The sequence below is a fragment of the Amblyomma maculatum genome, chromosome 6, assembly GCF_055883805.1.
Source record: "Amblyomma maculatum isolate TAMU_Amacu chromosome 6, ASM5588380v1, whole genome shotgun sequence".
NCBI lineage: Eukaryota > Metazoa > Arthropoda > Arachnida > Ixodida > Ixodidae > Amblyomma > Amblyomma maculatum.
In genome coordinates, this window is record NC_139349.1 from 1,361,967 (window position 1) to 1,386,725 (window position 24,759).

The 24,759-nt window shown below is 46.4% G+C and overlaps 1 protein-coding gene across 1 annotated transcript; it reads left to right on the forward strand.

The window, feature by feature from the left end:
• The first annotated feature begins 295 nt into the window (after positions 1–295).
• On the forward strand, positions 296–6,870 carry LOC146184937 (uncharacterized). Its single transcript, XM_084605911.1, has 2 exons — positions 296–1,756; positions 5,672–6,870. Exons 1-2 carry the CDS (start codon positions 899–901, stop codon positions 6,071–6,073), a joined length of 1,260 nt encoding a protein of 419 aa, XP_084462037.1. The 5' UTR covers positions 296–898; the 3' UTR covers positions 6,074–6,870.
• The last annotated feature ends 17,889 nt before the right edge of the window (positions 6,871–24,759 follow it).

Genomic DNA, 24,759 nt, shown 5'->3' on the forward strand with positions numbered 1-24,759 from the left:
AGGGAGAGCGCGCGCTCTCCGATCGAGACCGGCCGTGGTCTACCAAGTAAGCACGTGCATGCATGCGTTATGGTTCTATCAGCAGACGGCCCGGCCTGCACTCTACCATTCGTTTGTAAGTAGCTGGTGCCGGTGCTGCACCTGCGGCAAGAACTGTGCAAAGAGTGCAGCCATTACGTCACATCCGTCAGATTACAAACGATTTCTGCTCGCCTACTTTCTTTCCTCTCGCGCATGCGCAGCTTACTAAGATCGCAAGGTGGCTATCGTCAGGTTAGAGTCCCTGGATAGTCAGGTCTAGCTTATTGCAACCGGGTTGCAGCAACGCCGGCGTTCAAAAGACGGCGCCTTGCAGTGGCGACAGAACTTGACAGCTCGACGGTACTCCCTGCGGTATCGCACGTCATCGTTGAGGATAGCGACAGTGAGCAAGACTCCCGAAAGCCTCGAAGCACTCTTAGGTGTCGAGGGCAGGTCAACCAATGTAATTCCTGAAACAGAAAGTTCGTCACTACCGCAGAGCTCTGAGATGTCTATCGTCAGCTAAAACCTTCGTAAGGGCAAAAGGGTCAAGAAATTTGTATCCTCTGCTTCACCTTCTCCTGCGAGACCGGAAAAGGCATCAAAGAAGAGTTCTGTCAAAATTGCATTGGACGGTTCATTGCCAAGAAAGGATCGCCATGAACACAGCACCTCGACGTCAGGCAAAAGCAGCACTGCAGTCGCACTAAGAAAACATACTTTGCCTTCATCTCTAGTTCTGTACAGCAGAAAACGAAGAAAACCTTTCACGAGCAGTGTAAGTGTTCAGGCAGGATTTCGCCGTATCTAAAAAAAAGGCGACCATAGGCCAAGTGGATGTGCCTGTGTCTGAATACAAGAGAGGAACCCATTCTGAATGAGCAACAAAGATTGCATGTCATCACTCATGAATCGTAAAGATCCCGCTGCTCGTCCCAACATGCGATCAGGCTCTCGGATCCCAGGCGTTGGTCGTCCCACTTCTGCAGTGGTCTCAGGAGGACAGTGTTCCTCCGATGCTATTGGCATGCAACTAACTCCTGTAAAGCAGCACCCCCAATCCCCTGTGAAGCCTGATGGTGCAACTCTGCAAGAATGCTCCAGTAACCACTCTGATCAGGATCTGTTTCCCCAAAGTAGTGAGAACAGCATTTTGGGAGATGCAGTGGAACACGCATCAGCTTCAATATCCACTGAAGAGCACAAAAGTAATACCTCTCCTCGCAAGCAACAAAAAGTCAAGAAAGAGCGTGGCAACGCACCTTGCCGAAGTATGAGCCCCTTGAGCACACCCTCTGACGAGGCAGCGTCAAGTGACCTTACCTCCTGTGCAGGAACCAGTGCTGGAAAACGCACAAGAAGCCGCTGCTCCTTGCTTCAAGAACTACAGGGCAAGTCTGGCTCGGGAGCCTCAAAAGCAAAAATTGCACGCAAGGGTAAAAAGGCACCGAAAGGTATTCTTAAACGTCAAACTTCTAGGAGAAGCCCTTCACCTCCGCAACACAGTGAAGATGGCCGGCCGAGCAGTGCATGCCAGGATGCAGGCACAGGAGACATCCGCACGTTAAAGCTGAGCACTGGTGTCGAACAAGTGGAAATTCTAGATAGTGCTGATGAAGACCTGCTAACCGAGGCTTTGGGGCAAGAAGTTGCTTTCAGCAGAAGTCCTAGGCCTACACCAGATGTTGCTGAATGTCGCCCTGCCATGGCTACCAGAGAAGTACATGGGGGTGACGTAAGTCTGTTTGTACTTCACATTCACATTTTCTGCTTGTTTCATGTTTTGATTACAATGTGCAGCTACTAATGCCATGATTAGTGCTTGTGATTGGGTCAGTTGGAACATTTTAGATGAAGATACATGGGCTACTTGTGATTTACAGGAACAAGCTTAAAAGACAACACAAACATTTAAGTGCAATCTAACAACTGGAGTTTCCATTCAAGTGAAGAAAAAAAAAAAGGAAAAGAGGAAGCATGTGACTGACCTTAGCTTGATAAAAATAAAAGTGGGAAAGATGATGATGCTTGTGTCATTTTTTAACCTTGTCCTTGTAAATCCCAGGCAGCGCATGTATTTCATCCGTTATGCCATGATTGCTGTGAATGCATATAGCTTTTGGGTACTTGTGCAACTGTGGGCTGGTTAGTGCGTGACAGTGATCTTGCTCTTAAAAGGCCTATTGTGCAGAAAATCTAGCACCAGCATTATGGGCAAAAACGTCACGAGCATGCCTCTGGCAGGTGGTCATGGAACTCACTGATTGGCTGATTGTGAGCTGCCCATTCGGGTACCCAACGCTATTGCGTCATCATACCCTTGCATCCCATAATTTTTTTTCTATGTCAGGTGGTCTTTCACGTAATGTGGTAGCTTATGACAGTATGCTAATGACCCTGTGTGAGATAATGCTGCCTCAGATTAAGAGATTAATGGCGTTACCAGTAAAGTGCATGTGCACGAATGAGAAGCCTGAAGCTTTATTTATTTACGGAGCTGGTTACGAAGGACAACGGCGACACTGCAAAATGCAGTGAGTTCTAGAGCTGCGCTGTAAAATTCTGAGAGCAATGTGGAATCTACACTGCAGAAATGCAAAAGGCACATTGTGCATCACATTTGCTCTCACTATCATTAGCAACTAAATAAACCGTCATTATCATTGGTAATGTCATCATTGTCATCATCACTAATTGCAGCGTCATTGTCATTGCTACTATCATCCTCACGGTAGACAAGGAGGATTATGATGTGCGTTTCACAATCCCTGTCGTGGCGCAGTCGGTTTAAGCACTCGGCTGGGGATCTGAGCGATCGTTGTTCGATTCTCGATGGAGACCGGATTTATTTGTTTATGGAACTGGTTACAAAGGACTGCGGCGACGCCGCAAAATACAGGGAGTCAAAGAACTGCCTGTAAAATTCCGAGAGCGCTGTGGAATCTACGCTGCAGAGAAACAAAAGCCTAAACCTTGCTGGTGCACATTGTGCATCACATTTGCTGTCATTATCATTAGCGACTAAATACACCCTCATTATCATTGCTAATGCCATCATTGTCACTATCACTAATTGCCGCTTCATTGTCATCGCTACTATCATCCTCACGGTAGACAAGGAGAATTATGATCTGTGTTTCACGACTCTGCTCAGCGCTCGGCTGGGGATCTAAGTGATGGGGGCTCGATTCCCGATGGAAACAGGATTTATTTAGTTTTTTTATTATTTATGGAGCTGGTTATGAGGGGCAACTGCGATGCTGTGATACGCAGGCATGGGCGCCAAAGAGCTGCACTCTAAAAAAAAAAAATCTTGTTGATACTTTTTCCTTGTAGTTGTCGTAAATTGTTTTGTAATTGTATTAAATCATTATTCTGTATATCTGTTAATTGCTTATGCTAATCTGCATTAAGCATTAGCCTGAGGCTAGCAAATGAAGTGATAACCACAAGAAATTGAGCCTTGCTAGGGCTGGGCAAGATACTTCGAAAAAGCATCTTCGATACCGATACTCGATACACTGAAAAATTGTATTCCCGATGCTGATACAAGATACAGGATCGAAATCGAGTTTCGATACAGATACTTGGTAATGTATCGTCAATACTTCGATACGTCACTGAAATCCTAACATAATAAAGGTGCTAATACGATTAGCGGCATTAGGAAATTTTATCCTGCTTTCTGGAATATTTAGAGCATTAGTTTTTCTGAAATGGCTTCAACAAATACGCCCGCGTGGAGTTATTGTTTGGGCAGCTGTCCTTGTCAGAACTTCACATTGAATTGAAGCCATGATTATAGTTAAGCGATTGCTTCCACAAGCAGCCTAGCGAAATATTTCTTTAAACTAATGCTCTTCATGCGAGCCGAACTGTGAGCACCGGGCTATACATACAAATACAAAGGTGCAGCCTGCGTGTGTTTAGAGAACTGAGCAGTTATATTTCCGTTAGTGCGATAAAAGCTTTTTTTTTTAAGATAGAGATATGTTGAGAAGTTTAATTCACGGTTTTCTCAAATGTTTTTCAAAAAACAATTGTTTAGCAATGCATAATTTGTCATTCAAACGTGCTGAAAAATTGCATTCATAGCATCATGTTGTGCATTTCATGACATTTTAGACATAATATTTTTTTAAATTATGCGCAGAGAGGGAAAGGCGCAGTATTTGTCACATTTGTGCCAGAGGACACCTGAACCGCGCGGTAGAGTAGGGGAGGAAGGTGGGAGGAAAAGTGGAAAGACAGAAAGAGGAGCCGTAGTGGAGGGCTACGAAGTAATTTCGACCACCTGGGGATCTTTAACGTGCGATGACATCGCACAGCACAGGGACGCCTCTTTGTTTCGCTTCCATTGGAACGCAGCCGTTGCGGTCGGGATCGAATCCGGGTACTCCGGCACAGTATTCAGGCGTCTTACCACTGCAAGACCGCGGCGGGGCGAAATAATATATATGTTTCTTTTTTTCCAGAAAAAAAAGTAATGTAAGCCTGTTCCCTGTGCAGTTACAAAGCATGGGCTTGTTTTCTGTCAATCGCCGTAACTACAAGAACGTGGTTAGCCAACTGTATCGTGGTGGACTGAGGCCTTAAGCTTGTGTTCTTGCCACCAAGCAGAGCTGGCACGCGGAGCCCAGGGGTATTGGGTTGTGCATACTTTACTGCGTCCGATAGCACACTGTTGGCACTGCTTGACGAGAATCAAACGCCGCAGAAACGGGGGGCGGATAACAAAGGATTGGAAGAGCAGCTAGGCGTACAGCAGAGTGCGTGGACCGTATACTGCGCGTTCACCTTGCGTATCCACTTTGTTCATATCTCTCTGCGTGTCTGTTAAAGGCTTAGCAGCTTTGTTGTACCTACTCGGGGCTCAGAAGTAAAGCACCTCATGAGCACCTACTTACCATTGCCTCCTTCAGTTTTAAGGAAATGGAATCTGGAAATCTGGCTGACGCTGAGGGGCCGGGTCATTTGTAGGCAACTCAGGCGGTACTACAAGCTGAGCTGCCTCAGGGCCTGTTCCACCCTCTGAGTGAGCGCCGTCAACCCAAAGTCTTACAGCGGTTTCATTTATTTGAAGTTGTCTTTAGTATCGAGTATCTTCAACATACGTAATACTTTAAAGTTGTATTTTTGATACTGATACTTTCATTTTCAGCATACGATACCTTATACCGATACACAAAATGTATCTAAAGATAGTATCGAAGATACATGTATCTTCGATACTATATATACGATAGCATACGATGTGTAAGGTATCGTATGCTAAAAATGAAAGTATCAGTATCAAAAATGCAATTTTAATATCTTCGATACTGCCCATGACTGAGCCTTCCTAAGGCATTTGTGCTGTTATGAAAATTGGTCTCAATTTAGCACTTGGCCCACAAGTGTAAGATAGCCGCGTTGTCACTGCAAATATGCCTGGGCTACTTTTTAAATTCCTAAACATTGTTTGACCCATTAACACAAAAGCCGGTTGCCGTGGTACCCAAGGACCAAATATCGCGCGTACCGCTGGCAGGTGGTAGTTGGCATATGACATGGCCAGGCATTCATTGGTCAGCCGAATTCCCATCTGAATTTTCTCCATTCCAGTATGCAATCCATGTTATGATCAGTGGCATTTCATTCTGTTTCCCAGGTCAGTGAGGCAGATTCAGAGGCAAGCACAGTTAGCATCCAGAGTGCGATCACAATATCCAGCGACTCAGCAGACGAAGACTCCACTCCAAAGTCCGAGGAGGATGACATTTCCAAGGCGCGACAAATGTTGGTCACATTGTTGGGAGTCCTGAGAGCAGGGCAGAACATGGAGCCGCATAGGAGGTGCCCAGCAGACTGCTGTTGCCCCCGTTCGACTCAGTACATTCAGGCGGCCCGAGCAGTTGCTTCACTCAGTGCCTTCCTGGCTTACCATGGCCAGCCACTGCCAAGTGAGAGCCCCGGAATTGAAGACGCCAACACGGCCCTACTGCTAGAGATCTTGCTGCGTCGTCTCGAAGTCAGTAGTGAGAAGGAGCAGGACAGCAGTGACAGCGCATGACGGGCAGTGGACACTACAGTTGCTGTCCGTGGCATTCGGTCAAGCGACTACCAGGTCTGCTAGTCAACATTGTGACCTGATACCATCATGGTGCATCATAATATGGCAGTTCAGATGTTGTACCACATGAATACATTGAATGTGAGTATTGTATTGGAATGTACAAAGATGGTTGTTTGCTCAAATTGACCTCAGAGTGACAGTGTATTGTTGACAACCTACTACTTCTGGTAGATCAACTACAGGACATGTTAGTAATTTGTGAAGTGCAGTGTTATGTAAACTCGCAAACAGCTTTCTTTGTCTTTGCAACGGAGGCTAGGCAGGAAAGGGAGGGATGGAGACAGGCCTCTGTCCCCCTTTCATTGGCAGTGGCCTACCTGGGTGCTAGGGACCTTGCACCATTTCTCCTTTCATCCTGCCGCACCCCTACACAAAAAACAAATGACCTAGCGTTCGCCAGCAGGCCATAGAAAATTGTGAGTATAGTAAGAGTGCAGAGATGATGTGGCCTTGGATTGTGCAACAGCTGCAGTGGTGATATACATGCACTGGTGGCATATTTTTTTATTGTATTGCTTAATAGAGTGAGCATTGGATATGCCATTCTGACGTAGAGAGCAAGTTCCAGGCAGGAACTGTGCAGAGGTTTTTGTACTCGATAAAATACTTTCTTGAGTCAGATTTTCTAGAGTTCTTAATCTGTTTCCATTTTTTATCAACATGGAGATTGCTTTTTGCATTGTACTGTACTCATTGGTTTCATTTCAGAGCAATAAATATTTTACGAAACATTACCATGGTTTTCGACTTAGTTCGTTGCTAGCATTTATGCTTTCCGATATGAGATGTATGTGCTAAAGTGTGCCTTGTGATCGGATTAGCTTCTCCAGTGAAAGAGAAGTAAATTGTTTATGCATTGTTAACAGCGAGTAAACAGGTTTGTGTACAGTTTGGCTTGTCAGTGCTGTAGAGACGGGAACTGCAGCCCTGTTTTGCTCCATCCCATACAGCAAAGAGCATCCTCAGTGCTTTCAATGTTGTCGTTGTGTTATGTGTAGTTTGCATCAATAGTGGCAGCGTCTCAAAGGCATTGGGGCTGTCTGCTGAATTTCAATGGGACTTGATTATGCAAACTTTTCAAAGCCTGCAGTGTGCTTCACCTCGCGTGACGTGGCATAAGGTTGGCAGAAAGTTTCCGTACGACGTCGCACCTTGTGGGAAGAGGTTTAGCCATTCTAATAAGTGGAAAACTTTCTCTAGAGGTGAACCATGCTTAAGGCCCTTAGTTTCGCACGATTTCGTAAAGAATTGTGGATTTGAGCATTCTTTTGCAGAATGATGTGTTAGAAGCCACATTCTCTGTTTGATGGTAATATTCTTGGAGGATCAGCAGGAATGACAGTAAAATGGAGAAGTGACCAATCTCGTGAATATATAATGCTAAGGAGGATGTTAAAAAATTTCATTCCACATTTAATGCAATCACAATCCTGAGGGCCTCCCAAAAAATGCAAATGGTGTGCTGGAATTTTTGAAAACCAGTGGATACGTCCTTGTTAATTGAGAGCATAGATTGGTGCTCTCACCCATGAGTGCATTCGTATTCTCTCACTCAGAAGTAATTGAGTGATTGGGAGTGTGAGTAAGCCACCCTCTTGGTGCCGACCTACATTTAGAAAGCAACATTTCAGCTCTGTATACCACAGTCAAGTTAACCCAAGCCTCTTAATGCACGCAGCTTCCCATGCAGAAGCAACCACCACCGAACCACTGTCCTACTTGTCCAGGGCCAGATTTGAAAAAAGGAAGGGTGGTCTCTCCCTATGCAAAAAATGTTATATGGCAGAACAATGCAGAAGCCTGTTTTTTTTTTTTTCCCGCCAAAAACGTCCAGAAAACACAAGTTTAAATTCGATTGCACACTGTAAGAGTGATCCATTGATTCTCCCTATACTTGTTGGCATTTCAGTTGCCTACTTTCGCGGCCGTTTGTACCGCCTTCTTTTCCGGCATGCGCTCTGTCCCCATATCCCAAGCATCATATCCGCAGCAGCATTGATGTTATCCTCAACTTTAACGGCACATGCATGTGCCACGCGGCGTTAGACCCTAGGTGCGAGCAGTGTGCTTCAATGCTGCGGCCAATATCCGACTCTGCCAAATATATCTTGGGTACACCGTATTCACACAGAGGAGCTCATCTCTCGACATGTTTTATGCACCGAATTACGGATATATCAATTAACTATCCCCTTCAAGTTTGCTATATTCATGAGATTGATTGTAATGGCTAGACAACGGTTGTTGCGAAGTCATCTTTATGGGTACCCGGTATGGGGCCAAAAGCCAAGGTAGTAACGGATATGCCGAGTCACCAAGCAAGTATGTATTGCTGTATTTCTGAGAACAGTCTTCAAAAAGAGGACTTTCCCGAAATACTCTGGCGTCATGGGCCGACTCAGGAAACCCCATAAACCTACTCCGATCGTCGCACACGCACTGCAGTATTATCAACAGCTACTTTTTATGGCTGTAGTACGACTGCGGCGACTATATAATGCGGGCCTTAATCTCAACGTGGCAGCCGTCCACGCAGCTGATTGTTTTGCACGGTCTCTTGCCGCCGGTTTCCGAAAAACGGCAGCCTTAATGCGCTCTTGCCGGCGCTGGTCAGGCCAGGCGATTCACTAATGTTGCTCAAAAAATCTAGCACTCTATCAACGCAAGCACTCACCGACGAGACTGACACGTCAAATCGGTCAGCCAATGAATACATGCTATTCTGCTGCCCGAGGATTCTGGGGTCAGAAGGGTGAAAGGCAAAGTTGCAACAATGAAACTTTCTGCGAGAGTAAGAGCGGCTCTGTAGAGCAGGTGCCGGCTTCAGTCATCCTCTAGTCCTAGGTAATCAGTTGTAGATGCGGTGCAATCGGCCGCAGGGAAAAATAAGCTTCCCACACATTTTAAGGCATAACCAAACTGCTGAGCTGTGGCAGCACGTGCCTCTAGCCCAGTGCATTCTTTGTTCTCCTCCTCTTGTGCAGCCGCGCTTAAGGCACAGCCAAAGAAGGATGCTGCAAGGGTAGTTTTTCTAACCAATTGTTCCAGTTTGTTTTTTCTGATACTTTATGTTGAGCTTCTGTACTCTGTGAAATTTCTGGAACTCAGCGGAGAGCACTATAACTGTCGCAACATTCAACAAATGTTTTATTACAATTCTGTATTCTCTGCATGAACAAGACATTATAAAAAAAAAAAAGCAAATGAATACATAACTTCTTAGGGCTGTTTCTTGGACTAGTTATTGGGTTCACTCATTTTGGTGAGGCCTGAAGTGCAAAACAGACAGTGACGTGAAAGAGACACAGAGCAAAGCGCTAACTTGCAAATTATAATTTTATTTGGAGCGAATAATCATGAAATTTCTGATGTTAAATTCTTAATATAAGCTGATGACATCACGGTGGGGAGCACACACAACGACCTACTGACTCAATCATCGGCCCTGCAATCAGCTTTAGACATTACGTGCACATATGCATCTTCCATTGGCCTTGAACTTTCCGCCAGTAAAACTACGTTCATATCAGTCGCCAACCGCTGGGGCCGCCGTAAACTATCGGCAACTCCTATTCGTCTACATCTATCCGGAACCCCACTTCAGGAAAGTCCAACAGTAAAAATATTGGGCTTAACAATTCATGAGTCAGGAACTGGAACTACATGGCTGTCTGGCGCTAAAAAACAGGCGTTACAGACACTGGGTTTAATTAGACGCATTGCTCCAAAAATGGGCGGCGCTCGCTCAGATGTTGCGAGACAGTTGGTACAGTTGGTGAGGGCAGTTGTGCAACCGCGCCTTGTTTATCAAGCCCAATTTCAGCATTTGACAAGGGCACAATGGGATCGACTTGAGGCTATAAATCGAGAGGCAATGAGGGTCATCACCTGCCTCCCTCGCATTACACCAGTCGTGGCGCTCCAAGAAAACGCACAACTAAACACAATAGATGAACTGGTGCAGCAACGACGTGATGCACGCAAGCTTAAGGCCACACTCTCTCACGCAACGTGCGCTCTGAAGGCTTATGCTTCGAAACATTCAATACTACCGCCGCCACTGCCAGCTCTTCCTCCTTGGCGTTTTGTACAGCTGAGCGATAACAAGCCAACTGATTTACACCGACCAAGAACACAAGAAACGGCGTCGTCACTTCGCGACCGAATTATGGAACAAGACGCCCGCTTGCCACATGGTTCCATTATAATTTACGTCGACGCAAGCATCAAAGCCTGTGAAGTGATAACAGCAGTGTACTGTCCTAGCAAATCTTCATTGAACAAGACGTCAACATTTCAATTATCGGAACCTCCATCTCCTTTTTGTGCGGAACTGCTTGCAGTGCAAGAGGCGCTTCGCTCTGTGACCGCCATTCCCATGCTTCCCACGGCCCATATTATCATACGTACAGATGCTCTCCAGGTGACAAAGCTACTTAGACGAGTTAGTAGTAGCCCGGAAATCTGCCAGAACATACACAGTCTAGCGGCTCGCATACCAAATCCAATTCGTATTGAATGGACCCCGCGTGACCTTTTAAGTGCTCAAAGCCAAGTAGATTCTGCGACCCGCCTTTCAAACTCAACATCGACATCGCCAAACCTTATAAAATTGGACAATGCCACCCTGCTTTTAACAAGAAAGGAGCACCTCCGGCGCCGTACACGTGCTCTTATACCTCCGTGTACGGTAAGCCTCCCCCGCGGTCTAACCCGTGCAGAGGAGGTGGCGCTTCGGAGGATTAGAGTTTGGGTGGCCCTAACACCAGCAGTGATCCGAAAGTGGCCACAATTTCGGTATTTATATCCACACCCTGGGTGCCCTGTCTGCAAGTCAAAAAATATAGAAGCTGACATCCATCACCTACTGTGGGATTGTCCAGCGTTGAAGCCAACGCGGATCCGGCACCTGGTGGCAGCTGACCTCTCACCCCATAATCCGCAGTCATATGCTGTTTGGACACTGGGACCGCATCATCGTTCACTCCTCGATTTCATTGCATCAGCCAACCTTTTTCATTTATTTGACCACACCCTTCATCCATCATAACATTCCTTTTATGCCCTGAGGCAATAAACTTCGCAAAAAAAAAAAACAAAAAAAAAACATATTGCCACGTGCCTAGCGCCGCGCGACAGCCGTGTTTGGTGCCGACGACGACGAAGCGGTGGTTGGCACGAGCGGCGCGCTGGTGCTGGACTCTGTGACTGTTTGTTCTTAATAGAAACAAAACGTCCACCTGGCTAATATGCTTTGAAGTTTTAATCTGTACATATAAATCTTACTATTCTCCTACTGCGTGCGTTAGTATTTACTCTTATATATTTTGGTTTATCATATTTACATTTCCTTTTCTATTCCCTAGCATTTATTTTTTTTTTCCGATGTAGTTATACATCTCAAAATCTAATATCTCTGCACCCCAATTCTTGGCCGATCCCCCTGTGTGGGTATGTGCCATCACATTAGAGGAGAACAACAACAACGACTCTGTGTTCGGAACTACAAGCCGACCTTATTCTCGGGTCCTCGGCTACGTGTACCAATTCACGGCTCCCTCTGACTTCAGTCGTGACACTGGAGGAGGTGCCATCGATGATCCCTTCTCCTGCGGACGACCCTACGCGGCCGCCTCTCGTGACCACTCCTGTTCATCGTACCAGCCGACGGCTCCGAGGCTTGTCCCCCGAGGCCTTCCCTCTTGACGAAGAGACTCTGGCTGTGGCAACGACACCGCCCGCCCGTACCATGACTGTCCCTTCCACCCCTTCGTCCTGTCTCATCCTTCAGACCCCACGTACCCCTAAACCATATTTCACGGTGAGCAGTTTGAAGAGGATTGGAATAGCTCACTATGAAAGGGTCGCGACGTTTAACGGCTGGGACGACGCTGCGAAAATGCGGAACGTCTACTTCAGCCTTGAAGACGCTGCTCGGATATGGTTCGAGAACCGCGAGGCGTGGCCGGCCTTCCGAAGTCAGCTCCTCGGTACGTACGCCAACAGTGACCGCCGAGAGAATGCCGAGCGTGCCCTGACCTCTCGTTCAGCGTCATAACGAGGGGGTCGCAATGTACGTTGAAGACGTCATGCGCCTTTGCCATCGCGCCGACCCGTCCATGAGTGAGGAGAAGGTGCGGCACATGATGCACGGCGTCAAAGAACAGCTTTTTTTCCGGCCTCGTGCGGAACCCGCCCACCACCGTCGCGGCGCTTCTGGCTGAAGCTGTGACCATGGAGAAACTGCTACAGCAGCAATGCAGCTGCAGTACGGTCGGCCGCTGAATTCCATACCCACACTACCGCCGTCTGACCGAACCGACTACAATCCCGGGGCAGATATGAGCTCCCTTCGCGACCTCATTCGCACCGTGGTTCGAGGAGCTCCAGCAACTTCATGGATCATTTACTCCTGGTGCAGCTTCCCTGGCCAGCATCATCCGTGAGGAGGTCCAGAACGCACTCACGCCACCGACAAGTACAGTCGTTCCATCACCACCCCCGGGCCCCACCCAGCGGATGACTTATGCTAATGTCACACGCCGCCCAGCCCTGCTACCTACCCCTTCGCCTTACACGCAACCTCAGGTCGCTGTGCACGCTGCGGAACCGCTGCCCCTTTGGGCAGATCGGCGCCAGGCGCCCCGGAAGACTGATCTCTGGCGCGCTCCAGATAACCGCCCTCTCTGCTACCACTGTGGCGAGGCAGGTCACCTCTACCGGCAGTGCCCTTATCGTCAGATGGGCCTTAGAGGATTTTCCCCCGACAGCCCTCATCCACGGCCTGGTCAGCGGCCTCAGGACATCGCCGAGTACGTCACCCGCCAGCGTAGTCTGCCACATTCTCCTCGTCGCGAGTCGCGCTCGCCTTCGCCTCGTCGCTCTTCGCCTTCTGGGCCACGGTATACCGCTGGACGCCATGGTTCCTCGAGCCCTCATCGGGAAAACTAGCTCCGGCGACCTTTGGGGGCGAGGCCGCCGCACACCGATTCGCCGTAAAGCTTCCATCGCCGCACCGCTCGATTCGCCCCGACGTCGAACGCCGAATTCCTGTCCAGTTTTCGCCGCACAGACCAGATCGCCCCGACGTCGTCCGCATCGCCGACCAGTTATCACCGCCGTGTCGCTTAAATCGCCCCGACGCAGACCACACAACTACCGCCCAGCTTCCGTCGCCGCACCGCTTGCTTCACTCCGACCTGCCGTCGACATTGAATTGTCCCGACGCCGACCACCCAACCGCCGTCCAGCTTCCGCCACCACATCGCTCACTTCACTCCGAACCGACGTCGACAGGCCCTGGTCTTGGCCGGGTCTCCCTGGACATCCCTATTATCGTCGACACGAAGGAGGTCAGCGCTTTAGTTGATACGGGAGCCGATTATTCTATCCTTAGCGGGCGGCTTACAAGGACACTGAAAAAGGTGATGACGCCATGGAACGGACCAGACATACGTACGGCAGGCGGACACGTGGTTGCACCACTGGGTATGTGTACAGCCCGGGTTACGGTGCGAGGCTGCACATTTGTTGCGACTTTTCTTGTTCTACGCGAATGCTCTCGTGATGTTATTCTTGGCATAGACTTCCTTCGTGAGCACGGTGCCACTATAGATCTACCGAACCGCTAATTGGTGACGTTTTCCGCCAAACTGGCCACTGAAAAGCATGATCCCGCGGGTACGTACTCCACGCTGCGAGTCGCCGATGATAGCCTCACAGTGCCACCACGCGCCAGCATCCTCGCCAGAGTTACTTGTGACGAGCCACATCACGGCCTCCGGGTTGTTGAACCTAATGTCTCCCTCTCACTCGCCTTGGGAGTTTCTGTGGCAAGAGGTCTTTGTTTCCTTCGTGGAAGAGAGACGGTGGTACTTGTCACCAATTTCTCCAATGAACATCGACATCTGTTCCGTGGCACTGTCATTGCTTACGTCGACCATCTGCACGAAGTCGCCGAATGTTTTGCTTCAGAGGAAGCTACGCCTAGCACTGAACCGGATGATGCCGTACACGCTGTCGACATCAATTCTAGCCTTTCCTCCGTTGAAAAGAGGCAACTCCAAGACCTATTGCTGGAGTTTCGTGTGTGCTTCACGTCTTCATCTAAAGTGCAGCAAACGTCGGTCATTAAACACCGGATTATCAGGCACTCGACCCATCCATCAGCAGCCCTAGCGTGTGTCTCCTCGGGAGAGAGACGCTATCCAACAGCAAGTCAAGGAGATGCTCGCCGATGGCGTCATTCAACCTTCAAGCAGCCCATGGTCGTCGCCTGTAGTCCTCGTTAAACAGAACGCAGTGTCTAAAGGTACGTCCGACGTATCCATTCGATTCTCGTAAAGATACGGCGGACGTCGATATACAGGCTCATGGCTGTATGCACGTCGAGCGCGGCCACATTCCGTGCTACGCGTGAATGGATATCAGCCATATCAGCTATCCGCGACTCTCGATGAGGTGTTACGAAGAGTGCATCCGTTCTAACATAGATCACGGTCTTCACTCAGGATTGTGTACGGCAAGCATCGCTGTCACGCACATAGCTGCAGGCGATGCTACGTACTGCACCAGCTCTACCAGCTGGCATCGAGATACGCACATTCACGAGCAGCTTTCGCTTCGCACTAAACTATCACCTCGATCTGCCCGTAATGCGAGCGAGCTATTCCTAGCATTTACGCTGTCTTAGGTCCTGCATCGACCTCCGAAGGTCTAGCGCCGGCACAACACACACACACACCTCGCCGTGCAGAACATTCGGCAGTCCAAAGTATGTATATGAAATGGCATTATGCTCGTTCCTCTTAGCAGACCGAGGGAAAAGGATGTTTCTAGCTAAATTATTCGTTTAAATTCTACCTCAGAGCCGTGGAAGAAGACATGCCGAATCTACTAGAGGCCTGCGCTGCTACTGCGGCGAGCTGCACATCGACTCGTCGAGGCGAAGACCTACTGCACCGCACCGCAAGAGTGCACAACCGGAAAGCCGGAAGCGCGAATGATCCGAATTCCCTGTGAACAGCAATGTTCTTTGGTATTTAGGGGAAGACTAGACTAAAGTGCTTAGCCTGCATCTTTTTCTTGTCGTTGAATTTTGCGTACATGTAGTTTAAACCCCCGCATGCTCGAAGTTAGCGTGACCCGACTGAACGGCCGCGCAGCTGAAACGATCGGGATCGATATGCATGCATCGCCGGACTTAGGTACGCGGTAGAAAATGTGCGCTGCACATTTCGTTGCAGAAGCTGACTCTTGGAATTTTGCAGAGTGGGCCATGCAAGTGATCGTTGCTACAACCACGCATCCATATTCCAAAGGCTGGCCTACCCCGAGGCGCATAAATGTTCAACCGTGGACGTATCAATGATCGAAGAGAGGACAGATTTTCACAATATTGGGCGCGAAATCGATAGCTACCAGTGCTCAGTGTTAGAGAAATTCTGCCTTGATCATGCGCAATTCAGTGTTTCAGGTTTGGTCAGTAGCTATAAGTTTGAACAGTTCGCCTGTCAAGTCAGCGGCGCCAGCGATGGACCGGCGGAGCGATTTTCCACGCTACACCGCTGTCTTGCTAGAAAGCCTACCTAGGCGGCGTTTGACATTCAGCTGCTTTTTGTGGGCCCCGTAAATGAAAGCAACGCCTTCAGAAATGCGTTAAATGCTCAAAAATGTATTCTCTTCAACAGTTTCACTCCAGGCTGTCAAAGCAGGCGGACGTTGATAAAACAGTTGAGCACTCCAGTCTTTAGAAATCTGTAGAATCGCCTTCAGTTTGTAAAAGTATTGGAATAGGTCACTTTCCGATCGCTGGGACATAGACCCTCATGACAGCGCTTTCACGTGAATAAGGACCACACCAGACCAAAAGCTTGTCTCATATAACATAGCTAACTAAGGTATACCTTACAGCATTGTGTTGATTTTTATGGTGCATAAGCGACTAATGCTGCCATGCACCAAGAACAATGTTTAATGTATTTATTTTGTGTGTAATGACTAAAATGTTTTTTAGGATGTAGCTTGTTTAGGAACATTTTAGGAAACCAAAAATGCAGGAAATTTGCACGTCTCTCCTAGGATCATGCTGGGATGGAAAGGGATCTGTTGCAAAATTGTACAAAATGTTTCCTCTTATTTTCTCGACTCTGGCGCACGTGTAAGATATGGTTTATTGTTAGTTCATCTCCACACTCCTTGCATATTGGTTTGTCCTCTTTCATAAGTATGAAGCTGTGTGTGAGGTGTTGGTATGTGTTTTGAAGATGACCTAAAATGGCCTCCATGTTGTGTTTCTGATTACTGCATGATTTCCATTCCTTAATGACAGGTTTGACAAGTATAGTTTGTAGTTTATTTCAATGTTTCAAAAATCCTGCCATTTCACTTTAACTTTTTTTGTACAAGCTTCTTGGTATCTTCATGCAGCATATTCACCCTCTGTAATTTAGCATTGTGTCAAGGTAACCTGGTTATTTCTTTTCATCACCTTTTAATCCTTGGAAGTCATAGAAATAAATGAGATCCACAATCATGAGCTATCTAGGGTATGCATATGTCCATCGCTCAGTGGAATGGTGTCAGTACGCTGTCAGAACAGGTCTTGTGGTAACAACAACCATTGTCTGAGGTGGTCCTTTAATGGGCATTGAAATGCTATGTAACTACAGGTACTGATAAAACTCTTGATCATGTTATGTGATGATGCAATCCTTGCATGCATATGGGTATACATTTCAGAATCTTCAGTGCACCACTTGACCATTTGCCACCAGTTTGTGTGAAAATGTATTTTTCATGCATGTTAACCAGTATTTAACAGATGACCCCTGTGCACAAGCCAAAAGTGCCACGAGCCAAATCTCACGAGGCCACACGACATGGCAGGAGCTGTTAAGTCAAGCTTACAAAGTTATATTTGAAATATGTTCTGGGATGTTTCAGCTCCAATTAAGAAAGGTTGAGGCTTACACAGGTCTATGCCAGGTTGTCTATCACCTTACAAGGCAGCCTACGACCGTATGCTAATGAGTATATCTGAGACAACAGAGACATGAATTAAGGAATTAGTAATTATGTTTGTAGCAAAGGGCATGTAAATTAACGGGAATCCACAGTGGGATCTGCAGACAAAAACCATTAACGCTGGCACACCATACCCTTACAGGTGGAGATTAGGAGTCTCCCTAATTTTTTTTCTGCTCAAAGCTTGTCATTTCCTTCGTTCTTCCAGATGAGGAAGATGTGAAAATGATAGCATCGAAAATTCCAGAGACCATCGTTAACAAGAATGCTGATCCCAACAGCATAAAAAGGAATTTCAGAAAAGATGGGTGACTAGTAATGCTGGCAACAGTTGAAGCTAAGTGGAAAGGCATGAAATTGAAATGCAACATATGCAGACATATGTTGCGAGACGACCAGTCTGTGGTGTGCGACATCTGTCTCCGTTAGTTTCATCAAGTGATTGGCCGAAGCAGATGGGGCTTGTGGTTTTGTGATAAGTGCAGTGTAGTAGCATAGATGCAACCTTGCCCATTAATAGTTGGAGTGGAGTAAGTGCATTGTTTTGTTTTTGTAAGATGTTCATGGTTTCCATGCAAACATTATGAGAATTTTTTTCCTAGAGAATATTTGCTGAAATGTGAATATAATGTGCAATAAAACTAGTGTTTTCTTGCTATTTACTTTTCCTTGTATACATTAGTTCTGTGAAGAAAACCACAGGCTAGAAGGAATCGTAATGGCATGCATTTTGATACTTGGCCCCGTTGTGCTGGCTCAGTAGTTAGAGTGCTTGGCTGCTGAACCCAAAGATGCAGATTTGGTTCCAGCCAGAGCAGGAGCATTTCAATAGAGGCGAAACAATAGGCCGTCATGCACCGTGCGGTGTCAGTGCATGTGAAAGAACTCCAGGTGGTCGAAATTATACCGGAGCCCTCAACTATCGTGTTCCTCACAGCCGTAGTTATTTTGGGATGCTAAACCAGATATATATCACATCATACTCTGAGTAAGATGCTATTCAAGGTCAGTTAATCATACACTAAATGATCAATTTTTTTCTGCATGGTACTACAGCTGTTGTACAATTTTACTTTAGCCTTTATGAAGAATATCACACTGGCTCCACATGGCCTTCTGTTGACCCTTGATATGCATCACAATCACACACCCGAGTATGTATTTGTCTAAGGGCACCTATGCATGCAAGGAGGGGACCGTTACTTTCCATTTGTCAGAACTGAAATGCACGATCCACATCATTTCTGTAATTCAACTGCCTGCTATTTGAACTGTCCAACATAGATGCAAGTTTCAAAGAACTGCAATTAGCAAATTAATCCAAGCAGGAAACCATGCCAAGAACTGCTTCGGTTTCATCTTTAACAACTGTTTGAGAACTAAAATTAGCCAAATGTTGCAAAACATAGATGAGAGGTAACAAAATCTTAAAAACAATGCAGCCTACCTGTGGCATGTAGAGTTTCACATCCTAAAGTGACATATGTAGCTATGAAAAATACCGTAGTGGAGAGCTCCAGACTAATTTGACTGCCCGGGCTTTGTACTTTGCGTTGACATCTTGCAGGAAACAGAAGCATTTGCATTTCACCTGCACCAAAGTGCGACTGCCATCACTGGCATTATACGTACTGCACCAGCTCCACCAGCTGGCATCGAGATACGCACATTCACGAGCAGCTTTCGCTTCGCACTAAACTATCACCTCGATCTGCCCGTAATGCGAGCGAGCTATTCCTAGCATTTACGCTGTCTTAGGTCCTGCATCGACCTCCGAAGATCTAGCGCCGGCACAACACACACACCTCGCCGTGCAGCTGAACATTCGGCAGTCCAAAGTATGTATGTGAAATGGCATTATGCTCGTTCCTCACATGCAGACCGAGGAAACAAGATGTTTTTAGCTAAATTCTTCGTTTAAATTCTACCTCAGAGCCGTGGCAGAAGACATGCCGAATCTACTAGAGGCCTGCACATCGACTCGTCGAGGCGAAGGCCTACTGCACCGCACCGCAAGAGTGCACAACCGGAAAGCCGGAAGCGTGAATGATCCGAATTCCCTGTGAACAGCAATGTTCTTTGGTATATAGGGGAAGACTAGACTAAAGTGCTTAGGCTGCATCTTTTTCTTGTCGTTGAACTTTGCGTACATATGTAGTTTAAACCCCCGCATGCTCGAGGTTAGCGTGACCCGACTGAACGGCCGCGCAGCTTTGAAACGATCGGGATCGATATGCATGCATCGCCGGACTTAGGTACGCGGTAGAAAATGTGCGCTGCACATTTCGTTGAAGAAGCTGACTCTTGGAATTTTGCAGTGTGCCATGCAAGTGATCGTTGCTACAACCACGCATCCATGTTCCCACGGCTGGCCTACCCCGAGGCGCATAAATGTTCAACCGTGGACGTATCAATGATCGAAGAGAGGACAGATTTTCACAATATTGGGCGCGAAATCGATAGCTACCAGTGCTCAGTGTTAGAGAAATTCTGCCTTGATCATGCGCAATTCAGTGTTTCAGGTGTGGTCAGTAGCTATATAAGTTTGAACAGTTCGCCTTTCAAGTCAGCGGCGCCAGCGATGGATCGGCGGAGCGATTTTCCACGCTACACCGCTGTCTTGCTAGAAAGCCTATCTAGGCGGCGTTTGACATTCACCTGCTTTTTGTTGGCCCCGTAATTGAAAGCAACGCCTTCAGAAACGCGTTAAATGTTCAAAAATGTATTCTCTTCAACAGTTTCACTCCAGGCTGTCAAAGCAGGCGGACGTTGATAAAACAGTTGAGCACTCCAGTCTTTAGAAATCTGTAGAATCGCCTTCAGTTTGTAAAAGTATTGGAATAGGTCACTTTCCGATCGCTGGGACATAGACCCTCATGACAGCGCTTTCACGTGAATAAGGACCACACCAGACCAAAAGCTTGTCTCATATAACATAGCTAACTAAGGTATACCTTACAGCATTGTGTTGATTTTTATGGTGCATAAGCGACTAATGCTGCCATGCACCAAGAACAATGTTTAATGTATTTATTTTGTGTGTAATGACTAAAATGTTTTTTAGGATGTAGCTTGTTTAGGAACATTTTAGGAAACCAAAAATGCAGGAAATTTGCACGTCTCTCCTAGGATCATGCTGGGATGGAAAGGGATCTGTTGCAAAATTGTACAAAATGTTTCCTCTTATTTTCTCGACTCTGGCGCACGTGTAATATATGGTTTATTGTTAGTTCATCTCCACACTCCTTGCATATTGGTTTGTCCTCTTTCATAAGTATGAAGCTGTGTGTGAGGTGTTGGTATGTGTTTTGAAGATGACCTAAAATGGCCTCCATGTTGTGTTTCTGATTACTGCATGATTTCCATTCCTTAATGACAGGTTTGACAAGTATAGTTTGTAGTTTATTTCAATGTTTCAAAAATCCTGCCATTTCACTTTAACTTTTTTTGTACAAGCTTCTTGGTATCTTCATGCAGCATATTCACCCTCTGTAATTTAGCATTGTGTCAAGGTAACCTGGTTATTTCTTTTCATCACCTTTTAATCCTTGGAAGTCATAGAAATAAATGAGATCCACAATCATGAGCTATCTAGGGTATGCATATGTCCATCGCTCAGTGGAATGGTGTCAGTACGCTGTCAGAACAGGTCTTGTGGTAACAACAACCATTGTCTGAGGTGGTCCTTTAATGGGCATTGAAATGCTATGTAACTACAGGTACTGATAAAACTCTTGATCATGTTATGTGATGATGCAATCCTTGCATGCATATGGGTATACATTTCAGAATCTTCAGTGCACCACTTGACCATTTGCCACCAGTTTGTGTGAAAATGTATTTTTCATGCATGTTAACCAGTATTTAACAGATGACCCCTGTGCACAAGCCAAAAGTGCCACGAGCCAAATCTCACGAGGCCACACGACATGGCAGGAGCTGTTAAGTCAAGCTTACAAAGTTATATTTGAAATATGTTCTGGGATGTTTCAGCTCCAATTAAGAAAGGTTGAGGCTTACACAGGTCTATGCCAGGTTGTCTATCACCTTACAAGGCAGCCTACGACTGTATGCTAATGAGTATATCTGAGATAACAGAGACATGAATTAAGGAATTAGTAATAATGTTTGTAGCAAAGGGCACGTAAATTAACGAGAATCCACAGTGGGATCTGCAGACAAGAACAATTAAGGCTGGCACACCATACCCTTACAGGTGGAGATTAGGAGTCTCCCTAATTTTTTGTCTGCTCAAAGCTTGTCATTTCCTTCGTTCTTCCAGATGAGGAAGATGTGAAAATGATAGCATCCAAAATGCCAGAGACCATCGTTAACAAGGATGCTGATCCCAACAGCGTAAAAAGGAATTTCAGAAAAGATGGGTGACTAGTAATTCTGGCAACAGTTGAAACTAAGTGGAAAGGCATGAAATTGAAATGTAACATATGCAGAGATATGTTGCGAGACGACCAGTCTGTGGTGTACGACATCTGTCTCCGTTAGTTTCATCAAGTGATTGGCCAAAGCAGATGGGGCTTGTGGTTTTGTGATAAGTGCAGTGTAGTAGCATAGATGCAACCTTGCCCATTAATAATTCGAGTGGAGTAAGTGCATTGTTTTGTTTTGTTCATGGTTTCCATGAAAACATTATGAGAAATTTTTTCCTAGAGAATGTTTGCTGAAATGTGAATATAATGTGCAATAAAACTAGTGTTTTCTTGCTGTTTACTTTTCCTTGTATACATTAGTTCTGTGAAGAAAACCACAGGCTAGAAAGAAATGTAATGGCATGCATTTTGATACTTGGCCCCGTTGTGCTGGCTCAGTAGTTAGAGTGCTTGGCTGCTGAACCCAAAGATGCAGATTTGGTTCCAGCCACAGCAGGGGCATTTCAATAGAGGCGAAACAATAGGCCGTCATGCACCGTGCAGTGTCAGTGCATGTAAAAGAACCCCAGATGGTCGAAATTATACCGCAGCCCTCAACTATTGTGTTCCTCATAGCCGTAGTTATTTTGGGATGCTAAACCAGATATATATCACATCATACTCTGAGTAAGATGCTATTCATGGTCAGTTAATCATACACTAAATGATCAATTTTTTTCTGCATGGTACAGCAGCTGTTGTACAATTTTACTTTAGCCTTCATGAAGAATATCACACTGGCTCCACATGGCCTTCTGTTGACCCTTGATATGCGTCACAATCACACACCCGAGTATGTATTTGTCTAAAGGCACCTATGCATGCAAGGAGGGGACCGTTACTTTCCACTTGTCAGAACTGAAATGCATGATCCACATCATTTCTGTAATTCAACTGCTTGCTATTTGAACTGTCCAGCATTGATGCAAGTTTCAAAGAACTGCAATTAGCAAATTAATCTAAGCAGCAAACCATGCCAAGAACTGCTTCGGTTTCATCTTTAGCAACTGTTTGGGAACTAAAATTAGCCAAATGTTGCAAAACATAGATGAGAGGTTACAAAATCTAAAAAACAATGCAGCCTACCTGTGGCATGTAGGGTTTCACATCCTAAAGTGACATATGTAGCTATGAAGAATACCGTAGTGGAGAGCTCCAGACTAATTTGACTGCCCGGGCTTTGTACTTTGCATTGACATCTTGCAGAAAACAGAAGCATTTGCATTTCACCTGCACCAAAGTGCGACTGCCATCACTGGTATTAAACATCACGACCTTGGGGCAAGTAGCCTAACGTGCCACTAAGATGTCACAGCGTGTACGTACATGCTATACATGTCAACCTTTCTAGCATTAAAGCTGTCACATGCATGGCAGATATTCATGTTCAGCTTTGGACTGACAAGTTTAAAAGTGTACTATTTGTGTTTGTCTAGCATGAAAAACAAAGGAAACTAAGGAAAAACGAAAAAAAAAAAAAATGAAGATAATAAGTTGAAAAAGCACTAGTCATTAACACATAAAGCATATTCGTTCCTTTATTAATGATAAAGTGGCCTTCAACAATAGTACAAAGCCTGAACATTTAAAAAGGTGCTGTGCCAGGCAGCTATTTTATAGAAACTTGAACCATTTCACCTGTAGTAATGCGCATCCCGGCGGTGTGGGCTGGGCACTTATTTTTCGGTCCACTCCAACATGCGAAAACTGCATCATGTGCATTCCCATTTTCCGAGTTTTGAGCTCTGTAGTACAGGCTAACAAATTGTCGATGACTTATTTTCGTCTGATTGTTGCACAGCGCGTGTAAATAAATTACCACTGCACCTAATAAACACTGACATGCACGTGCAACATCGCCGATCATAAACGGACACACTGATGTCCGTCCGGACATCGGCGCACTCATCACAGCACTCTAGTAGGACGTAATCCGTACATCACCTCCAGTTGTACAACAAACACGAATGACGCGATGCTTGGGCTAGAGACACGCCGGCGGTGCCCAGCATTTTCAGCGCCGCTTGTACTACGTGGAACTTGCAGCACCAAACCTCAATGCGAGCAGAAAGCGATGCGTTACGTGACGCATCTCATCACAGATGGAAGTGAGGAAACTTTGAAGAATCAAAACTACATAATTACATAACGACCATCGTAGACGTTAATCCACATAATAACGAGGACCAGATGAGCGGGCGTGCGGGCCGCGGGCTGGCCGTCAACACCGCGATTACATGCGCTTGCGCTCTGGTCCTGCTTGCCACCCTGCCGCGGTCCAACTCACGTAAACCTATCATCATGCCATCACGTAGTATATATCACCCATTCTAGGCACTATTCTTGCCACTGTACTATTCTTTGTAATTTCACATTTCACGCATGCAGTATGTAGTACATACTTCTTGCACCTCGCACGTACACCTCATACCAACTTCGATTTGGCTACATATGGCTACCATGTTGTTGCTACAACCCACCTACAACCACATCTGGGGATCTCGGATCCGTCCGGCTTTCCCGACGGATCCCAAGGCCCATATCGGAGAAAAATGCGTTGGGTCCGTCGGAAGAACCCTACCGATCGGGTCCGTCCGCCGTACCTCTGAAAAATATTTCCCGGATCCGTCGGACGGATCCCGAAGAAAAACGCACAGGATCCGTCGGACGTACCTTTAAGACCATTGATCGGGTCCGTCCGACGTACCTTTAGCCACAGCCTTTTTGTAATCGGCGCCAAGTAGCAGACGACGGCGTTATTTTTTGTCACTTTTTTCCTTGTGTTTTAAATTTCGTCATCAATTTTTGTTTATACGCGTTTTAGCACCGCCCCAATTTTCACGTCACGGGTACGTCACAACATGGCCGAAAAGGCGAATATCGAGGATCGGGCCCCCGGAATGGCCGCATCAGCATCAGCATCAGCATCATCAATCACGCGGTCACCACTCGAATGCAGCTTTCCCTCTTGTATTAACTCTAGGTTAAAAAAAAAAAAAAAAAGCACGTGACTTTCGTCACGTTTTTCGCAATGCATCTGGGATACATGGGGCGTGCCTTGCCTGCCTCCTGCCTCTCCTCAGTTTTTTCCTTCCCCCGCTAACTGACTGCTTCGGCTCTTTGGCTTACGTCAGCTCATCAAACTTCTGGCTCTGGCTGCTTTGCGTCGGT

Excerpts from the sequence above, each read along its gene's own strand:
- LOC146184937 (XM_084605911.1), top strand. The coding sequence starts at position 899 with ATGAGCAACAAAGATTGCATGTCATCACTCATGAATCGTAAAGATCCC. Across the intron at positions 1,757-5,671 it reads GAGAAGTACATGGGGGTGAC|GTCAGTGAGGCAGATTCAGA; the intron begins GTAAGTCTGTTT and ends TCTGTTTCCCAG.